The sequence below is a fragment of the Schistocerca cancellata genome, chromosome 3, assembly GCF_023864275.1.
Source record: "Schistocerca cancellata isolate TAMUIC-IGC-003103 chromosome 3, iqSchCanc2.1, whole genome shotgun sequence".
In the NCBI taxonomy this organism is placed as follows: domain Eukaryota; kingdom Metazoa; phylum Arthropoda; class Insecta; order Orthoptera; family Acrididae; genus Schistocerca; species Schistocerca cancellata.
Window position 1 is genome coordinate 230,766,948 of NC_064628.1, and position 16,380 is coordinate 230,783,327.

Genomic DNA, 16,380 nt, shown 5'->3' on the forward strand with positions numbered 1-16,380 from the left:
ATTCCAATGTTTGACCTACCTTTGACACTTAACTTCACCCACATAATTTCACATTCGGAATCTGTAATAATCTTACCACACATTATTGAATACTTTACTGCAATAAACATGCTGCCACTATTGGTATCTCACCTGTCCTTGCAATGTAAAGGTTGGTCAGAAATGATCTGTAAAGCTTGTGAAGGTATTGCAGGATAGGTTGTGCTGAGAAATAATTATTAAAAAAAATTACATTTTGTGCCATTTCCAAGTTAATTAGCATTGAAGTTAGCCAATCAGGCCATTGCACACTAAATTCAAATGGCCTGCCTGATACAATTAGTGTCACTTGCTCTCGTAGGGTAGATGATAGTGCACGAGACTGCTCAGTCTTTGGCTTGGGTTTGATCCTTACTACCATCTACTGTCCAGTTTTTGTATTAATCTCTTGTTTGGTTTTAGGAAACCAAATGAAGAACATTTTTGGTGACAGCATCTCTGGTGGGGCACTTGAATATGTGCGCAATGGTCTGATTGCCTAACTTAAGTGTTAATTAACTGGGAAACATTCCAGTGTATCAAATTTTTTTCTTAATAGTTATTCATCAGTACAACCTACCCTTCAACATGCTTACAAGCTTTTCAAACTGATTCTGGCCATCCTGTGTATTTTACTGAGTATTTAGGAGTGTCTAATAATATGAGTGTTTCAGCATGGGTCTGTATATGGTATCCCAGAACTGTTTGAAGTATTAATCTGTAAATGCAGTCATTCCACATACTCCATAAATATTGTTCCATAGATTTTAAATGAAAAGCTAAACTGACCATTTGTTTTCTTATTTCGTTTTCAACAATCTACCTGATATTCAAAGTTTCAGAAGTAATTTACCCAATTTTTCTCCAGAAAATGTGTGTTATTTAATTTTAATATTACCCAACATGTGTTTGTGTGTTCTTTTTGCCTTATCATATTCTATCTGTAATTTTTTTAAAACTGTGTTATATACAGGGTGACCCAAAAGTCCATTAACATGTAAAAATGCACTAATTCCCGGACTAATGTAGGTAGAGACAGGGTGTATACACTCCAGGACTACTGGGAAATCGAGAAAAAACCCAGGAATTTTTCATCTGGGGAACAACCGATAAAAACCCGAGAATTTTTTAGAATGCTGGAAATTTTTCATTATTTTAGTTTCCATTAATTTTTTGTAATTTCAGTAGGTAAGAACTGATACTCTGACAAAGAATTTTACTTTAGGTCGCTAATGCAGAATAATACTGCAGCAACAAAACATAAATGAGAGAATGACACCAAAATAAAACTTTATTGGGGGGCGGGGGTGCCATTTACAACAACAAAACACAGCGCACACACGTGCATGCTGACAGCAAAATGTGTGAAAGCCTTTAGGATGATGACTGTGCAATACATTGTAACAAAAAAATGACTTCGATGAGTGTAACGTCCCAGCTGTTTACGTTAGGTTTGTTTGAGCAGATGCCAGCAGGTTCATGGGCATACTCATAGCTGAAGTTCTGCATGAGCACCACCATCTTCAGCGTCTGGCTACCTGAAGTGTGTCTTATCAGCTGTATAAGCATTAGCAGTAAGCAGCCATATGCTAGCTGAAAAAAAGTTTTTCTAGTGTGCACAAGTAATGTGCGAGGTGGGGGGAGAGGGGCCTTCATGTGACCAGTGTTTACGTTTCGTGATATTGCTGTTCCCTCTTTGTTTACAGCTTTCACATCAGGTGAAAACAACATGGATTGTTGTGGTTGGGAGCTATCTAGTGAATTAAAATACATTCACATAATTATGGAAGACTAAAATTTTATTAGTTTCAGAACAGTGAAGTTACTTTTGTTGGTTTGCTCAAGAAATTTGGCTTTTATCAATCTTTTATTTGAAGGGGAGTGTTTCATTCCACACTATTGCCTGGTTTTAACTGTTCACTGAATTTCAAGTGTACATTTTCATCTACTGGCACATATAGCATAATGCCATAATAAAGAACCAAACAAGACAATACACTACTGGTATTCCAAGAAAATTGGCATCCCAAAAACCTCACTGAGGAGCTGAATGCCAGGTAGGGTCTTACTTCAGTGTGAATCTGATATAAGAATGTGCAATTTAAGCCTAATTATGCGTTTGAATATGTTTTATGAAATTCTGATTTTGTTGGAGTATTTCTGATGTCCTGTCTCTTAGAAGAATTTCACAAATTTTACTTCTGTGAAAAACTATGTTCTCGATCGCGAGACATGTTTCAACCCTTGTCTGATACCTCGTCTAGGTTTCACATTATTTTTAATTTGTGTTGTTCACAGAAATTTGTTCTTTGGTAAATTATACTGCTTAAAAAAGTAATGGAAAACTTACTGTCCTTAGTTTTGGTGTATGCAAACAACATTTTTTTTATTTTTGCAAGAAATTTGTATTCTTTCTTACTAGCTTCTTGCAGTGCTGTGTGGATGTAAACTTGTGTTGAAGTGATGCATAACAGTATCCCAGAGTAATAAAAAAAAAAAAAAAAAAAGCATCACCTGTTAGCAAAGTGTTAGGGTACTTTGAGCTGCAGGGTCTCGTTTTGAAATGAATATTATGCCAAGGACTGCTTCTTTTATTTTGCATTCCTTGTCTGGATAGGATATGATAAAACAACTGGCATAAGTGCAATAAATCTGTAAATCCCTTCCGAACAACGTGTCACAGTGCTGCACATGGTCATGTGATGTCCCACTAAGCACAAATTTTCAAATAGAAATGGGACAAAAGGCATATAAGCACAGCAAACACCAAGCATGGGCTTCCTATATCATCATAGCTGCTCATGCACAGTAACACCGGTTTTCTGGCGCTCTCAGGCAAGTGTTGAAGTGCATGTAAATTTTTAATAGACTGCAGGAAAATACTGCAAATGGTAGTTTGAGAAGCGTTACTTTCAAAGAAAATTTCCTTTTACACAAGGTAAACTATGTTATGTGTGAGAATGTGTGATGAATTTCTTAAATCACAGAGCATTTGACTCTCATTGAAAACTTGAAGACCAACCACTTAGAAAAATTTTTCACCCAAAATACCAGCCTTGTATATCATTAGTTAAAATTTTACTGGCACATTTGTGTCTGATGTATATTAAAGGGCAACACACACGAAGAAGACCAATATTGTATGTGAAAACATAGCTTTTCTTGTAGCCATATACTGTGTTAATTAATTTAAACCATTAACTTTTCCTATTTGTGTGTTCACGCTACTTAACAATGATGTTGCTATTGTCTGACTACAGCACGTGTCCTATGCTCTGAGTATATGCTGTCATTGGCTGGCAAGTTCATGTGGTGTGAGCTATGATTGGCTGAAAAAAGTGCACCACAGTCTTGGTTTCAGTTCTTCGGAAACTAATATGCTGGATTTGATGGAATTCGTATTTATGCTTTTGCAATAAGCAAATATGTAGTGTACATGTTGCAGCATCAAAGTCTTTCCAAAATATGTTGTTTAACACAGAAAAAGTGAATTTTTACCCATGAAAAAGTGTATTTTCATCTGGGAAAAAGTGTATTTTAGACCAGATAATCAGGGAGTTTTTTGTTGTCCACGTGTACACCCTATAGAGAGGTAAAACTTGACACATGTGCTTGAAATGACGTAAGGTTTTATTGAAACCAAAAACGAGTGCAAAAATCGGCCAATATGTGGTTCTAGGTGCTGTTTGGAGAACATGAAGGCTTACCCTCCAGTGCTACCCATACTAAATGCAGTGCCACCATGAGCTGTTAGCCACAGATTTTGAGTTGCAGAAAGCATTTGCAGTATGGTTACCTCAAAAATGGAGGAAGATGAAAACAGGTTGTCTAACGTGTTGTGGACTGACGAAGCCCACACTCTGAGGCTCTGTCAGTATCCACAACTGCAGAATGTGCGCTACTGAAAATCTTAGAACTGTCATCGAAACCCTATTACATGACGAGAAAGTCACGGTGTGGTGTGGATTTACTACGTCAGTCATGATCAGACCCTTTTCCTTCAAGGAAATGCAGGGTGCTGCTTTTCAGACTCTCAGCGTGGTGGGTTTGAGATACACAGATATGTTACAGAATCAGATCACACCTAGCCTAGATGACAGATACTTGCTGGACGATACGACCTTTATTCAGGACGGCATTCCAACCCATATTGTTACATGTGTGAATCGTTTGGTGAGGATTGCATGCTGAGCTACCACTTTCATCATGCTTGGCCTCCCAGGTCCCCAGACCTCAACTGTTGTGATGAAAAGATTGTGGGTTACCTGAAGTCACAAATATACCACAACCATCTGACCTCATTAGGGATGCTAAAAGACAACATCCGGTGGCAATTTCTCACCATATCTACTGATGTGCTGTACAATACTGTTCGCAACATTGTCCCTCGACTACAGGTATTGTTGATGAGTGATGGTTGACATGCTGAGCAGTTGCTATAAAGAACATCATCTTTGCTAAAAATCAATTGTTGTACTAATTATTGTTTTTGTATCACATGAAGCACCATCTGCTTATCATTGTGTGCAACTTTTTTTGGTTTTTTGGGTCATCCTGTACTGTGACTTGACTTGAATCTTTAGCTTTTGTAAGCAACACATTACCAACTGAGATATCCAACACACTTCATAGGCGTCACAGCTGATAATTTGCCTGTCGTAACCTTTATTCCAAGAGTGCTAATCCAGTACAAGTTATGCAGAAGTACTTCTGAGGAATTGGGGAAAATAGACTGAAGTATTGACAAAATAGAGCTTTGAGTCAGGTTGTGCAATGAGATCACATACCTCACTTCATGAAACATTGTTGTTCAAGGCAGTGGTCTATCTGGTCTTGGAGACTTTTTTTTATCTGACCTTTTACAAAGTTTGGCTTGAAAAGTATTCCTCTGCACAATGGAAATTTCATTAATATTTTAATTTTTACTTGTGAGTGCAGCTGTACAGGTGTTCTGTTATGTCTCTAAATTGAGCTCGCTTCCCGAGCACGGGGTCCTGGTTTCGATTCCCGGCAGGGTCAGGGATTTTCACCTGCCTCGAGATGACTAGGTGTTTGTGTTGTCCTCATCATTTTGTCATCATTCATGAAAGTGGTGAGTTTGGACTGAGCAAAGGTTGGGAATTTGTACGGGCAGTGATAACCGTGCAGTTGAGTGCCCGAAAAACCAATCATCATCATCATCATCATCTAAATTGAGTAAAGCAAATTTAGGGATGGTTCCTTTGAAGAGGATAGGGCTGACTTCTTCCTTAATTCGAGACTGTGCTACAGCCCTAATGATCTTGGAGTTGACGGGATGTTAAGGATAAGTCCAGATGATGGAAGTCTGACATGTGTTTTCAAAACACTTGTTTAGACATCTAACGTTCAAGTTACAACCAACCATAGGAGCACGAGTTAATGCAGTGTTCACAGAAAAAAATCTCTGGACGCAGGAGAACTCCTGTTGAAGCCCGGTTAGAAAGATAGATAGTTCCTGTGTCCATTCAGTTGGCTGCGCGTTTCCATCATACTCAGATGTATTTTCAGTGATTTCTGTTATTTTTCTTTGTTGGACACTGAAAAGAGTGAAATGGAAGACGAGAATATGGACATTGAACTACAACTTGACAAAGTAGAAAGAAGGCCAGCAATTTGGAGTATAGTGTCGGAAACACATGAAAATAAAATTGTGAGATGGCAGGTTTGGGAAGAATTGGTTTTGCTCATTTGTGAGGGAAATGCCTCTCAGGAGAAAAAAAAAATAAATTAATATAGATAAGAAAATATTATTGCTAGCAAGTACACTTTTGTTCATGTTATATGATTTGCATGTTCAAGTCTACCTTCGACCAATGTTTGAAGCAGTGCTGGAGGGAATTGACACCATGAATCCTGCAGGGCTGTCCATAAATACATTAGAATACAAGTGGGTGGAGATCTCTTCTGAATCAGTGGTTGTCAAGGGTACACGAGTGGGCCTTCTGCTCTGAAAGCCCATATTGATGATGTTTCGTTGAATGGTTCGCACGTTGACACTTGTTGATGGGCCAGCATTGAAATCTGCAGCGATTTATGGAAGGGCTGCACTTCTGTCACGTTGAGCGATTCTCTTCAGTCATTGGTGGTCCCGTTCTTTCAGGATGTTTTTCTGGCTGCAGTGATGTAGGAGATGTGAAGTTTTACTGGAATCCTGATATTCACAGTACACTCATGAAATGGTTGTATGGGAAAATCCCCACCTAATCGCTACCTTGGAGATCCTATGTCCCATCGATCGTGCGTCGACTATAACATCATGTTCAAACTCACTTAAATCTTGATAACCTGGCATTGTAGCAGCAGTAACCGATCGAACAACTGTGCCAGACACTTGTCTTATATAGACGTTGCTGACCGCAGCGCCGTGTTCTGCGTATTTACATATATCTGTATTTGAATATGCATACCTATACCAGTTTCTTTGGCACTTCTCTGTGTGTGTGTGTGTGTGTGTGTGTGTGTGTCTATATATATTGTCAATTTTTATTTTTAGGTAAGTACTGGCCAATAATTGTGTCTCACAATTTTAGAGGTTTCTCTAGTACATTTTTCCTTTTGATATGTTTGATGGAATAAATCTTATAAATTTGTCATATTTGAAAATTTGACTGCAGTAACTAATTTAGAAGTTAGTGTTACATCAGTGTAGAAAACAAACTTCTTCTACCCAACTAATAAATTGATATGAGCGTATCACAGATATCTTAATATAGAAGACTGTTAACTTACTTCCAGTGCTAGCCTCATAGTTCTGTCACTTTGATAATTCATATTTTGTTACTAAAGCATCATGAATCTTGAGGTGTCTGCATCTAAATAAATGATGCATGTCTTTTACCTTTGTATTTTGTCTGTCATGAGTAAGTATAGGAATTTATCTATTTTGGACAGGTGCTGAGAAATGGACTTCGTGTGTTGTATAATGATGACAAAGTTGGCTATATCTCTGAGAGGCACCTGTCAACACCTGGCAAGAAGCTGCAAAATTATTCTGTTGGCAGTGAGTTAAAAGCGAGGCTCCTGTATATCCTGCCTGCTGTTAAGATTGCATACTTTTCTTTAGACCCTACAATATTATCAGCAGATCTACCAATGTCACCATTCACTACAATTAATATTGGGGACATTATTGTCAAAGCAAAGGTAAATATATTGTGTCAAATGTGTTAAATCATTAGTGCAGTGTGATATTACTAAATATATCATTTTATCTAAAAATTGAACAAACTCACCACTATTTACGTAAATAATTGGTAGTAAAGGAGCCCAGTTAACAAATAGCAGAAACATTGAGTTGTTGGCAGGCACACACAAAGAAAAGACAAAACTGCTACCTTTTGGAATAAATCCTTTACCCAGACGCAGTACACACACACACACACACACACACACACACACACACACACACACACACACACACACCTACACCTACATGTGCCCTTATGTTGTACTGCCTGGACACACGATGTCAGGGTTGCAGTTTGGCATGCGGACTGGAGCTGAAGGTTGTGTCAGTTCGGTAAAGAAAGAAAGAGGTGGGAAGCAGGAGAGGGGTTGGGGATGGGCAGCTAGCAGCTTGGAGGGAGGCAACAAGTGTGCAAAATAGAAATGAGGGAGGAAGAGATGACAGATACAAGGGCTGAATTGTGTGGTTCAGTGCTGGAGCTGGTAGGAAGCAGCACACAATGAAGCTGACTTGGGAGATATGAATTGAGAGGAGGTGATAGGTGGAGGAAGAGGAAGCTGTTCTGTGGTGGGTGTGGGGACAGTGGTGTAAGGAAGCCTTTTCTGGAAGTATTTGTATGGAGTGTAGCCATGAATATGAGTGAAACATGGACGATAAACAGTTTAGGCAAGAAGAGAGTAGAAACTTTTGAAATGTGGTGCTATGGAAGAATGCTGAAGATTAGGTGGGTAGGTCACATAACTAATGGGAAGGAACTGAATAGAATTGGGGAGACAGAAATGTGTGGCGCAGATTGACCAAAAGTAGGGATCAGTTGATAGGACGTGTTCTGGGACATCGAGGGATCACCAATTTAGTATTGGAGGGAAGTGTATGTGTGTGTGTGTGTGGGGGGGGGGGGGGGGGGGGGAAATCATAGGTGAATACAGTAAGCAGATCCAGAAGGATGTAAGTTGCAGTAGTTACTTGGTGATGAAGGGGGTTGCATGGGATAGAATAGCGTGGAGAACTGCATCAAACTAGTGTTTGGACTGAAGACAACAGCAACAACAACAACAATTCATGCAGATTATATGCACAATTGAAATCATTGAATTCAAAGTGGATTTGCTTTGTGTATTCAAACACAAAACAGTGAACCTAGTGTTGTTGATTTAGGAGAAAATACCATTTACCTGTGCATCCGTATGACACCACTTTTAGCATCCAAGTGAATAGTCTCTTATATGGTTACAAACAGTGTAGTATTTGATTTTCTTACATTGTAAAGTAAAGAAACAGTTTCATCCTGTGTTTTGAGAAGCAAGAAACATTGAAATGTTACATCTAAATGAAGCGGTTACTCGACTGATAACCAGAAACAATTTTTTCAAACTAATTAATAAAACCTTGTATTCAGATTGGGGTTTGATAACTAATCATTGATGAAATCTTCTCAGACATCCATCAGTGTGGCTGCATTGACATGATTTACGCAAATGTTTTGTCTGTTCTGCAGCTTATTTGCCTGTCTTGTTTGCAAATTACTCTTGAGCCAGTGGGTTTTGCGCCACTTTGGCTTCCTTGTTCATATGGCGATAAATTTGACAGTTAGATAATCTATACAAGTGTTGAAATGCAACAAAAACATTGTCAGAAAAATGATTTTAGATCACCCCATTGACCAACAAATACGTAATATCATGGTAATTAATTGCATTGCTGTGAAGCCAGTAATACTTGATTCATAACCCTTGTTGAAGATGATTGTATGTAATGGCTCCCAGTAATGCTTCCATAGTAAATAGATTACATGGACTGCTGCTGAGTGAAGTTGGCATTGTGTTTGCTCATCTTTCTTCCTCTCCTGTACGGTTATCATCAGTTGTTAGATGAGAATCGTAACTTTAGTCTACAGGGTGACAATTATTGAACTACATGAAATAAAATCATCATAACATCTGAATGGTTTGTGTTAGGATGTTCAAACTGCATAGTTGGCCATGTGAAATGATGGGAATTAGTATGTGCATGCACAATGCACACGTGCCTTCCTGTTGTCAGCCATTTACACGTGAAAATGTCACGGTACAGAGTGCCTGAGCATGTAGTGCTTTTGAAGGCGTACTATGCAAGCAGTAATGCCCAACTGCAGCGCAAAGGAAGTTTGTGACCAGTTCAAGCTGAAGGCAACCAGTCCAAGTGCGTTAAAACTCAAGAATTTGGTTCGCAAGTTTGAGAGAATGGGTAGTGTTAGTGATGACACTTTTGGCAATGTAGGTCGTCCAAAAAGGGTGAAAATGCTTGAAAACATCGAGAGGATGTGTGTTGTGTTTCAAACCAGCCCCAGCAAATCGATCAGACGAGCTGCGTAACAGGTGAGTATCAGCTGGGAGACACTGCAACAAATTGTTGTTGAAGACTTTCATCTTTTCCCATATAAATTTCAAACCCATCAACCTTGAAGCTCCAGGGACATGGAACAGTGGTTGTGTTTCGCCAACATTATTGTCCTCAGAATTGACAAACAGAACTTTGATGTGAATATGGTTTGGTTTAGCAATGAAGTTAAATAAGCAAAATTGGCACTTTTGGGGGGACTCAGAATCTGCATTTTGCGACTGATAAGTCTCTCATTCTCAGTGGGTGACTATCTAGTGTGCTATGTTCAGGCATGGGATAATTGGTGTGATATTCCTTGATGGCGTGGTGACTAGTGAACGGTACGTGAATGTTTTGTAAGATGATTTCATTCCCGTTATCCACAGTTACCCTGATTTTGACAGGATGTGGTTCGTGCAAGATGGAGCTCGAAGCAGGAGTGTGTTTCATGTCCTGGAGGAGCTTTTTGGGGACCGCATTCTGGCTCTGGGGTACCCAGAGGCCACTGGCATGGGCCTCAATTGGCCTACATATTCTCTGGATCCAAACACATGCTACACCTTTTTATGGGGCTATATTGAAGACAAGGTGTACAGAAATAACCGCAAAACCATTGCTGAGCTGAAAGCAGCCATTTAGGAGGTCATCGACGGCATCGATGTTCTGACACTTAAGTGGGTCATGCAGAATTTTGCCGTTGTCTGCACCACATCATCGACAATGATGGCAGGCACATCGAACATGTCATAACTTAAATCCAAATACCTGTAGTGGTGTTTATATTTTGAATAAAGTTTGTAACTAATTCATGTTTTTCTTTTTCATATAGTGCAATAATTGTCACCCTGTAGTTCAGTACATAATGGTTCATTTTAGCCTTTTCTGTAGTGGTGTACACGGAAGAAGGCAGGTGATGGGGAGATGTACAGAGGTACCCCTGCCAGTAACATCATTCTGCTATTTTGGCTTTTAGCATGCACGTCAAGGTGTGTGTAAAACATTTAGCATTGATTTTCATGTTAATATAAGTTTGGTGTGGTTACTTGGTCACTGTAATTTTGAATATGGGTGGCATGAAGCAAACACAACAAGTATTATGTTAAAAAGCAACAGCAATAGTTTTCCAAGCATATAAATTCTGATAAGCAGAGTCAGAAGCAGAAACTGTGGTCAGGTATAGCACACACCACTGCATTGTCAGTTACTATGGTAGGTAACCACTGTAGCCTGAGGTACGGTACATAGACAGAGACCACACTGACGACCGTCTCTCTCTGCGAAGAATACATTGTTCTGCTGTCTTCTTACATACACCCCAATATAACAGCAGCTGTAAGTGCTGGATATTTATCAAAGGACACTATTGACCCTACATTTTGCCTGCCTTACAGTTAAATGACAGCTCTTTGGTTGTGGACATCAGTTAGGGACAGTGTGGGACATCATAGTTGAACTGCCCTGTGCAGTTTCTTCTTTTATGTAATGCTCCCATGCAGTCTATGAAGTTGTAATGAGCATTGCATCTCTCTCAGTCCTTCATTGTGTGTACAGGTGTTCCATGTATCTTGCAGGCAATGACAGTCACTTTCATGAATCATAGCTGTCAAGTTTTCAGTGTGCCATGTGCCTATTTACACACCTTGTATAAGGGGCATCTATTTGTGTCCTTGCATAATAATGTATATTCCCATTTAATATGGTGAAACTTTCATCACTTGACTCTCTTCTTGTGATAGTAGTGTGCATGAGAGTTATACATAAGGTAAAGAAAAGGCAACCACTAACCTGTAGTGGATCAATGCATGGAGCATAGTAATATATAACAGAAAACAGCATTCACACTAACTTTTGAACACTAATTCTTTTTTTAGCAATAGAGCGCGCGCACGCACACACACACACACACACACACACACACACACACACACACACACACACACACACACACACCCTTGGACGACCAAATGCACGCTCCTGGGTTGTTGTGTCTGAATGTGTGTACTATTGCTAGTGCACAAAAACTACTGTGAATGCTATTTTCTGTTATGTCTTACTGTGTTCCACACATCGATTTCCTACAGGTGAGTGGTTGCATTTCCCTTGTTTTAGATATTGCTCCATCCAGGAATTTCCATTATTGGATATGAGAGTTGGTTTTACCAAATGCCTGTACACGGTCAATAAAGAGTGTAAAATAGCATGTTAAGTTATAACGTGTGGTAATTTTGTTTACAAGAAACATTCAGTAAGTATGGTTTGGTGTCAGGACTGTTCAGATAATGGATGCATTTTTCATATGAAATTCAAGTTAAGGCCATTTCTGAAGGAAGTGATGGTTTTACAGGAACGTGTAAATAAAATCCAATGCCATTACCACTGTGAATTGATTGAATGCCTGCACTGGACGAAACTTGGTTACTTTGTCACAGCATTGGATACAGTTAATGTAGACCTCTGTGGTGTATATTGCTGCTAATGAAATCTCTGGCAGAAAGATGAGAGTGACACCCATGTCCCAGAATCTCAATGCAGCAACACAAATGGAAGTACGAAAAGATTTCATTGATGATTAGTTGTCAACACCAAGTGTTAGCCGAGTGCAACGTTTATTAGTGAATTTGATTGAAGGAAAAAAAAAGTGTCTTGGTATCAGCTGAGTAACCTCTTCATCCAGATACAACGTTTCAATGTTTCCTGCTTGTCACAGTACAAGATGAAGCTGTTACTTGGCTTTACAATGTGAGACGATTTCACCAGCCCGAAAACTGGCTTGAACACCACAGCTCATTACTGGGCAAGGCCCTATTCAAAATTGTATGCCATTGCCTTCCTCTGGCATAACTGATCCATAAGGTGTGTTTAAATGCTATGTACTATGTATTATGCAGCCAGAACCATAGTGCAGCTTGACATTTTCCATGTGCTCAAAACATTATGAGAGGTGAAAATCATATTCAGTGCTAGAAAAAACTCTATAGAGCATATGAAAAAAGAAAACATAAGTCTTGGACCCATATTTTTTATTTATCTAAGTACAAGAAATGAGATACAGAATATTTTTAAGCTTGAAGTGTTCCACAATTTTAAGTATACAATATGAAGTGCACTTTTAGATTATTTACATCTCCCTCACTCAAAGCTTTGTCTGTTGTCTTTATTGTAATTGGGAAATAAATTTTAATAATGTTTTGTTTTACAGGTGATTGGTATTGATGCGAATGGTGTAAGCATTCGACTTGGAAAAAAGAACCAGGGTTTAAGAGGCTTAGTTTCAACGTTCCGTATTCGTAAAGAACTTTCAAAAGAACCAGAAGTATCACTTATTAAAAGACTGGGAAGGCTATACCCTATAGGTGCAAAACAGAAGTGCAAAGTCATAGGATACGATTTCATGGAAAGGTTATTTTTCTGCACATTTGAGAAGTAAGTTTTACACATGACAGTTCACATTAAATCTGACATTTCAGTGGTAATCAACTGTATGGAATATTGACTTTCTTTATTATGTAAAGAGTAAGTGTGTGTGTGTGGGGGGGGGGGGGGGGGCTGCTCTTGGGCTTGGAATCACCTTTCTAGTTGTTTGTTGCACATTTTAGCAGGTAATAATTTATTCTGCAGAAGAGCTTGCAATTTTCTTACGTCTTAAAAGTTGATGACATATGATGACATGAAATCAGGTAAAAGGAAGGAATGTTTTAAGATATCTTTTATGTGGTAGTTTAGAGAAGTTTAGTTGTACATATGAATATGAATGTAAGTTACTTACATGAATTTGAATTTACGTACATGTTACTTGATTGCAAATCTGTCCTGTCATATAGGGTTTGTTGTTACAAATTTCACAGTTATCAAATGATGAAGTCAACGTTTAACTAGCTGTTCATATTCCTTGGATTCATCTGTGACAGCTGGTACATTTTATTTTTCCCTTGCTTTCTGCAGGAATCTGAAAACTTACACCATATGCCATTTTTTGATGTTTTCCACTTGTCATTTACATTTTGTGCTTCATTTTGCGAAATGTGTGTTGTCATTCACGTATCGTCATCCACAGTTTTGTGTATAATTCATGTTGGTTCAGATCATGTTAGTCATTTCATCTTCGTCACAATTTTCCGATTTTGTTTGTTTGTTTTTATTTTGACCACAGTAATGTGTAGTTATTCCCAGACTCTATTGTTAGAAATGCAATTTGTTTCTATTCTTATTTGATTTGCCTCCAACAATTAGGATTAAAGTGTGCACTATAAACCGACTTTTATTTACAGAAATGAATTAGAAGATCAGCCTCTTGGCAAAAATCCACTATCTCTGGGGCAGAAGGTACGATGCATAGTGAAAAAAATTGTCAAAAGTGGTCTTGCAGTGCAGGTTATACATGGCAAGAAGTTATTTGATGCTACTGTGCCACCACTGCATATGTCTGACGTGCCACTGCAACATCCAGAAAAGAAGTTTACAACGGGATTAAAATTCAATGGAAGGGTAAATATTCTGCTGAAAGAAAATTGATAAGTGTGTCATTTAAAGATGTTACATATATATTTCAGATTCTTTACTTGGAGTGAAGTGGCAGTGTTTCTTTGGATCACTAATAAATGATCGTAAAGTAGTCATACAGAAGCAGTAAAAAAGATTGTGATTGTTGTCAAGCATATTTAGTCCACTCCTTGCTAAAATATAAGGGATGCTGTGGGGTTGAACTGTAGTCTTATCTTCATTAATTCCTGTTAACTAATGATGGATTTGGAAAACTTAATCCTCAGCTCCAGCCTAGAAGTAATGTAAATGTTCTTTGTGCTGAATATGGAAGGTGCTGTAATTTGAAATCCAACAGCTTTATAAAAAAATGTTTTGAACCATCTACGTACTAGATCTGGGTTTGCACTAACAGTTACTTGAAAATTATAGTTAGTACTGCAATACAGATTGTGTTCTTTATAAGAGAGCAGCACGTCATTGAGAAGTATCTTATTCTGTTCTCTTTCATTTTCACTCATTAGGTTAATCATTAATTAATGATTATTCTCAGAGATTTTAAGTGAATGAATAATTGTCATCTGGCCTAGGTTTTGTCATTGAAGGATGGCAAGTTGCGGCTGACACTCAAACCTTCATTAGTGTCATCAAAGGTGCCTCCTGTAACAAAGCCTGAAGATGTAATACCCGGTCTAGAATGTGAAGGTGTAATTGTGCATCTATCAGAGAAAGGTGCATTGATAGCGTTTTATGGAGATGCTCGTGGTTGGCTACCTGCCAAAAAAATCAGTTTGGAGCGTGTAAATCCAGCTACAGTTTTTTATCTTGGACAAGTGGTGAGTTATATTACAGTTAGTGACGTACATTTATAAAGGCTGAAGAAAAATTTAGTTTATTCACTGTTGTTCTCATAACCAAATGTTCAGACTTACTTAGTGTTATTTTAAGGTGGTAGTAGCAGCTATTCTCTCTAATAATGTAGATCTGCCTTGAAATACGGCATAGCTGCTCTCACAGGAAGGACCCTGTTTCCAACGGGATGTGCATGACCACTTGTGCCAGCAACTGCTGTGCAGATTTTTAAATGGTTGTGACTACCAACCTGCTGTCGATTTATGTAAATGGTAACTACAAAACTGTGGCAAAGAGTGGGTTTGACCAGCCATTATCGAAGCATGCTGATCAGGACAGCGTAGCAAACTTCAGAGGCCATGTTAACTCTTCTCCCCCTCCCTTTCCACTATCCATGAAGCTTGGTGCTGAATTCTACAGGTGTGAAAGCTTCCACCAACACGCCCTTTAGTTCTGCAACCTTTGGTCTCCACTAAACACTTCTTACAGGTATTTCTGCCTCATTCCATATAGTTTTCACAGCATTTTCCCCTTTTTCTCATTCCTTTGTCTCCAATACCTTATCTTTTATCTGTTGTTAAGACTTAATCATCCTTCAAATGTGCCCACAACCCCCTTGCCTATTCTTGATCCATTTTTTAATCTGAACACCCATATGTGTAAAGCTTCGAATTGTGTCCTTCTTTTTGGAAGTGAAAATATTGTGGCTTCTTTTGTGAACACAAGCAGTTTTTTGCTGTCTTATGTCTATTTATTGCACTGAGTTAAGTTACTATTACTTTACAGGATAACTCCTGTTAACAAATGAAATGACCCAGCTTCAGAGATTCCACTGGTCTGATATAGATTTTTAAAATTTTGTGTGTGCATGAACATGAGCAGCAAGTGAAAATTTGTACCAAGGCTGGGAAGTGAACTTGGGTCTCCTGCTTAGTAGGTGGATGTATTAGCCACTAAGCCAGCTTGGCAGAGCGGTTCACCAACTGCAGGGATTACCCTGGCATGTGTCCCTCCCTCCTCGATCGAGATTCTCGCTGCTGCCCCAGTCTACTTTAAATTGTCTCTTACACACAAATAGAATTGCCAAGGCCCCGATGTTCTGGAATAGCACCTCGGCAACAAACATAAATGGGGGATCCAGCCTGAAACCCAGGTGCAGGTACATACACAAATGAAATTACACTGTTTCAGAGACTTTACTGGTCTCATACAGATATGATTTTTTAAAAAAATTTCTTATGTATATAGACTGGAGCGGTGAGTGAAAATTTGTACCAAGGCTGAGAATCGAACCCGGGTCTCCCGTTTACTGGCAGGTGCGTTAGCCACTAAGCCACCTTGGCACATTGGTTCACACAACAGCACAGATTACCTGCAGCTTGGTTACAGGCAGGATCCTCCATTTATATTCGACGCTGAGGTGCTATTCCAGAACATGGAGAGCCTCAGCAATTCTGTTCTTG

At 38.9% G+C, this 16,380-nt stretch overlaps 1 protein-coding gene across 1 annotated transcript in view; it reads left to right on the forward strand.

Annotated features, from left to right (window-relative positions):
• LOC126174865 (protein RRP5 homolog) overlaps nucleotides 1–16,380 on the forward strand; it is a 180,952-nt gene that overhangs the window by 39,959 nt on the left and 124,613 nt on the right. Inside the window, 4 exon segments of the mRNA XM_049921266.1 lie at nucleotides 6,931–7,182; nucleotides 12,786–13,009; nucleotides 13,855–14,071; nucleotides 14,656–14,901. Coding sequence (XP_049777223.1) covers nucleotides 6,931–7,182; nucleotides 12,786–13,009; nucleotides 13,855–14,071; nucleotides 14,656–14,901 — 939 coding nt within the window.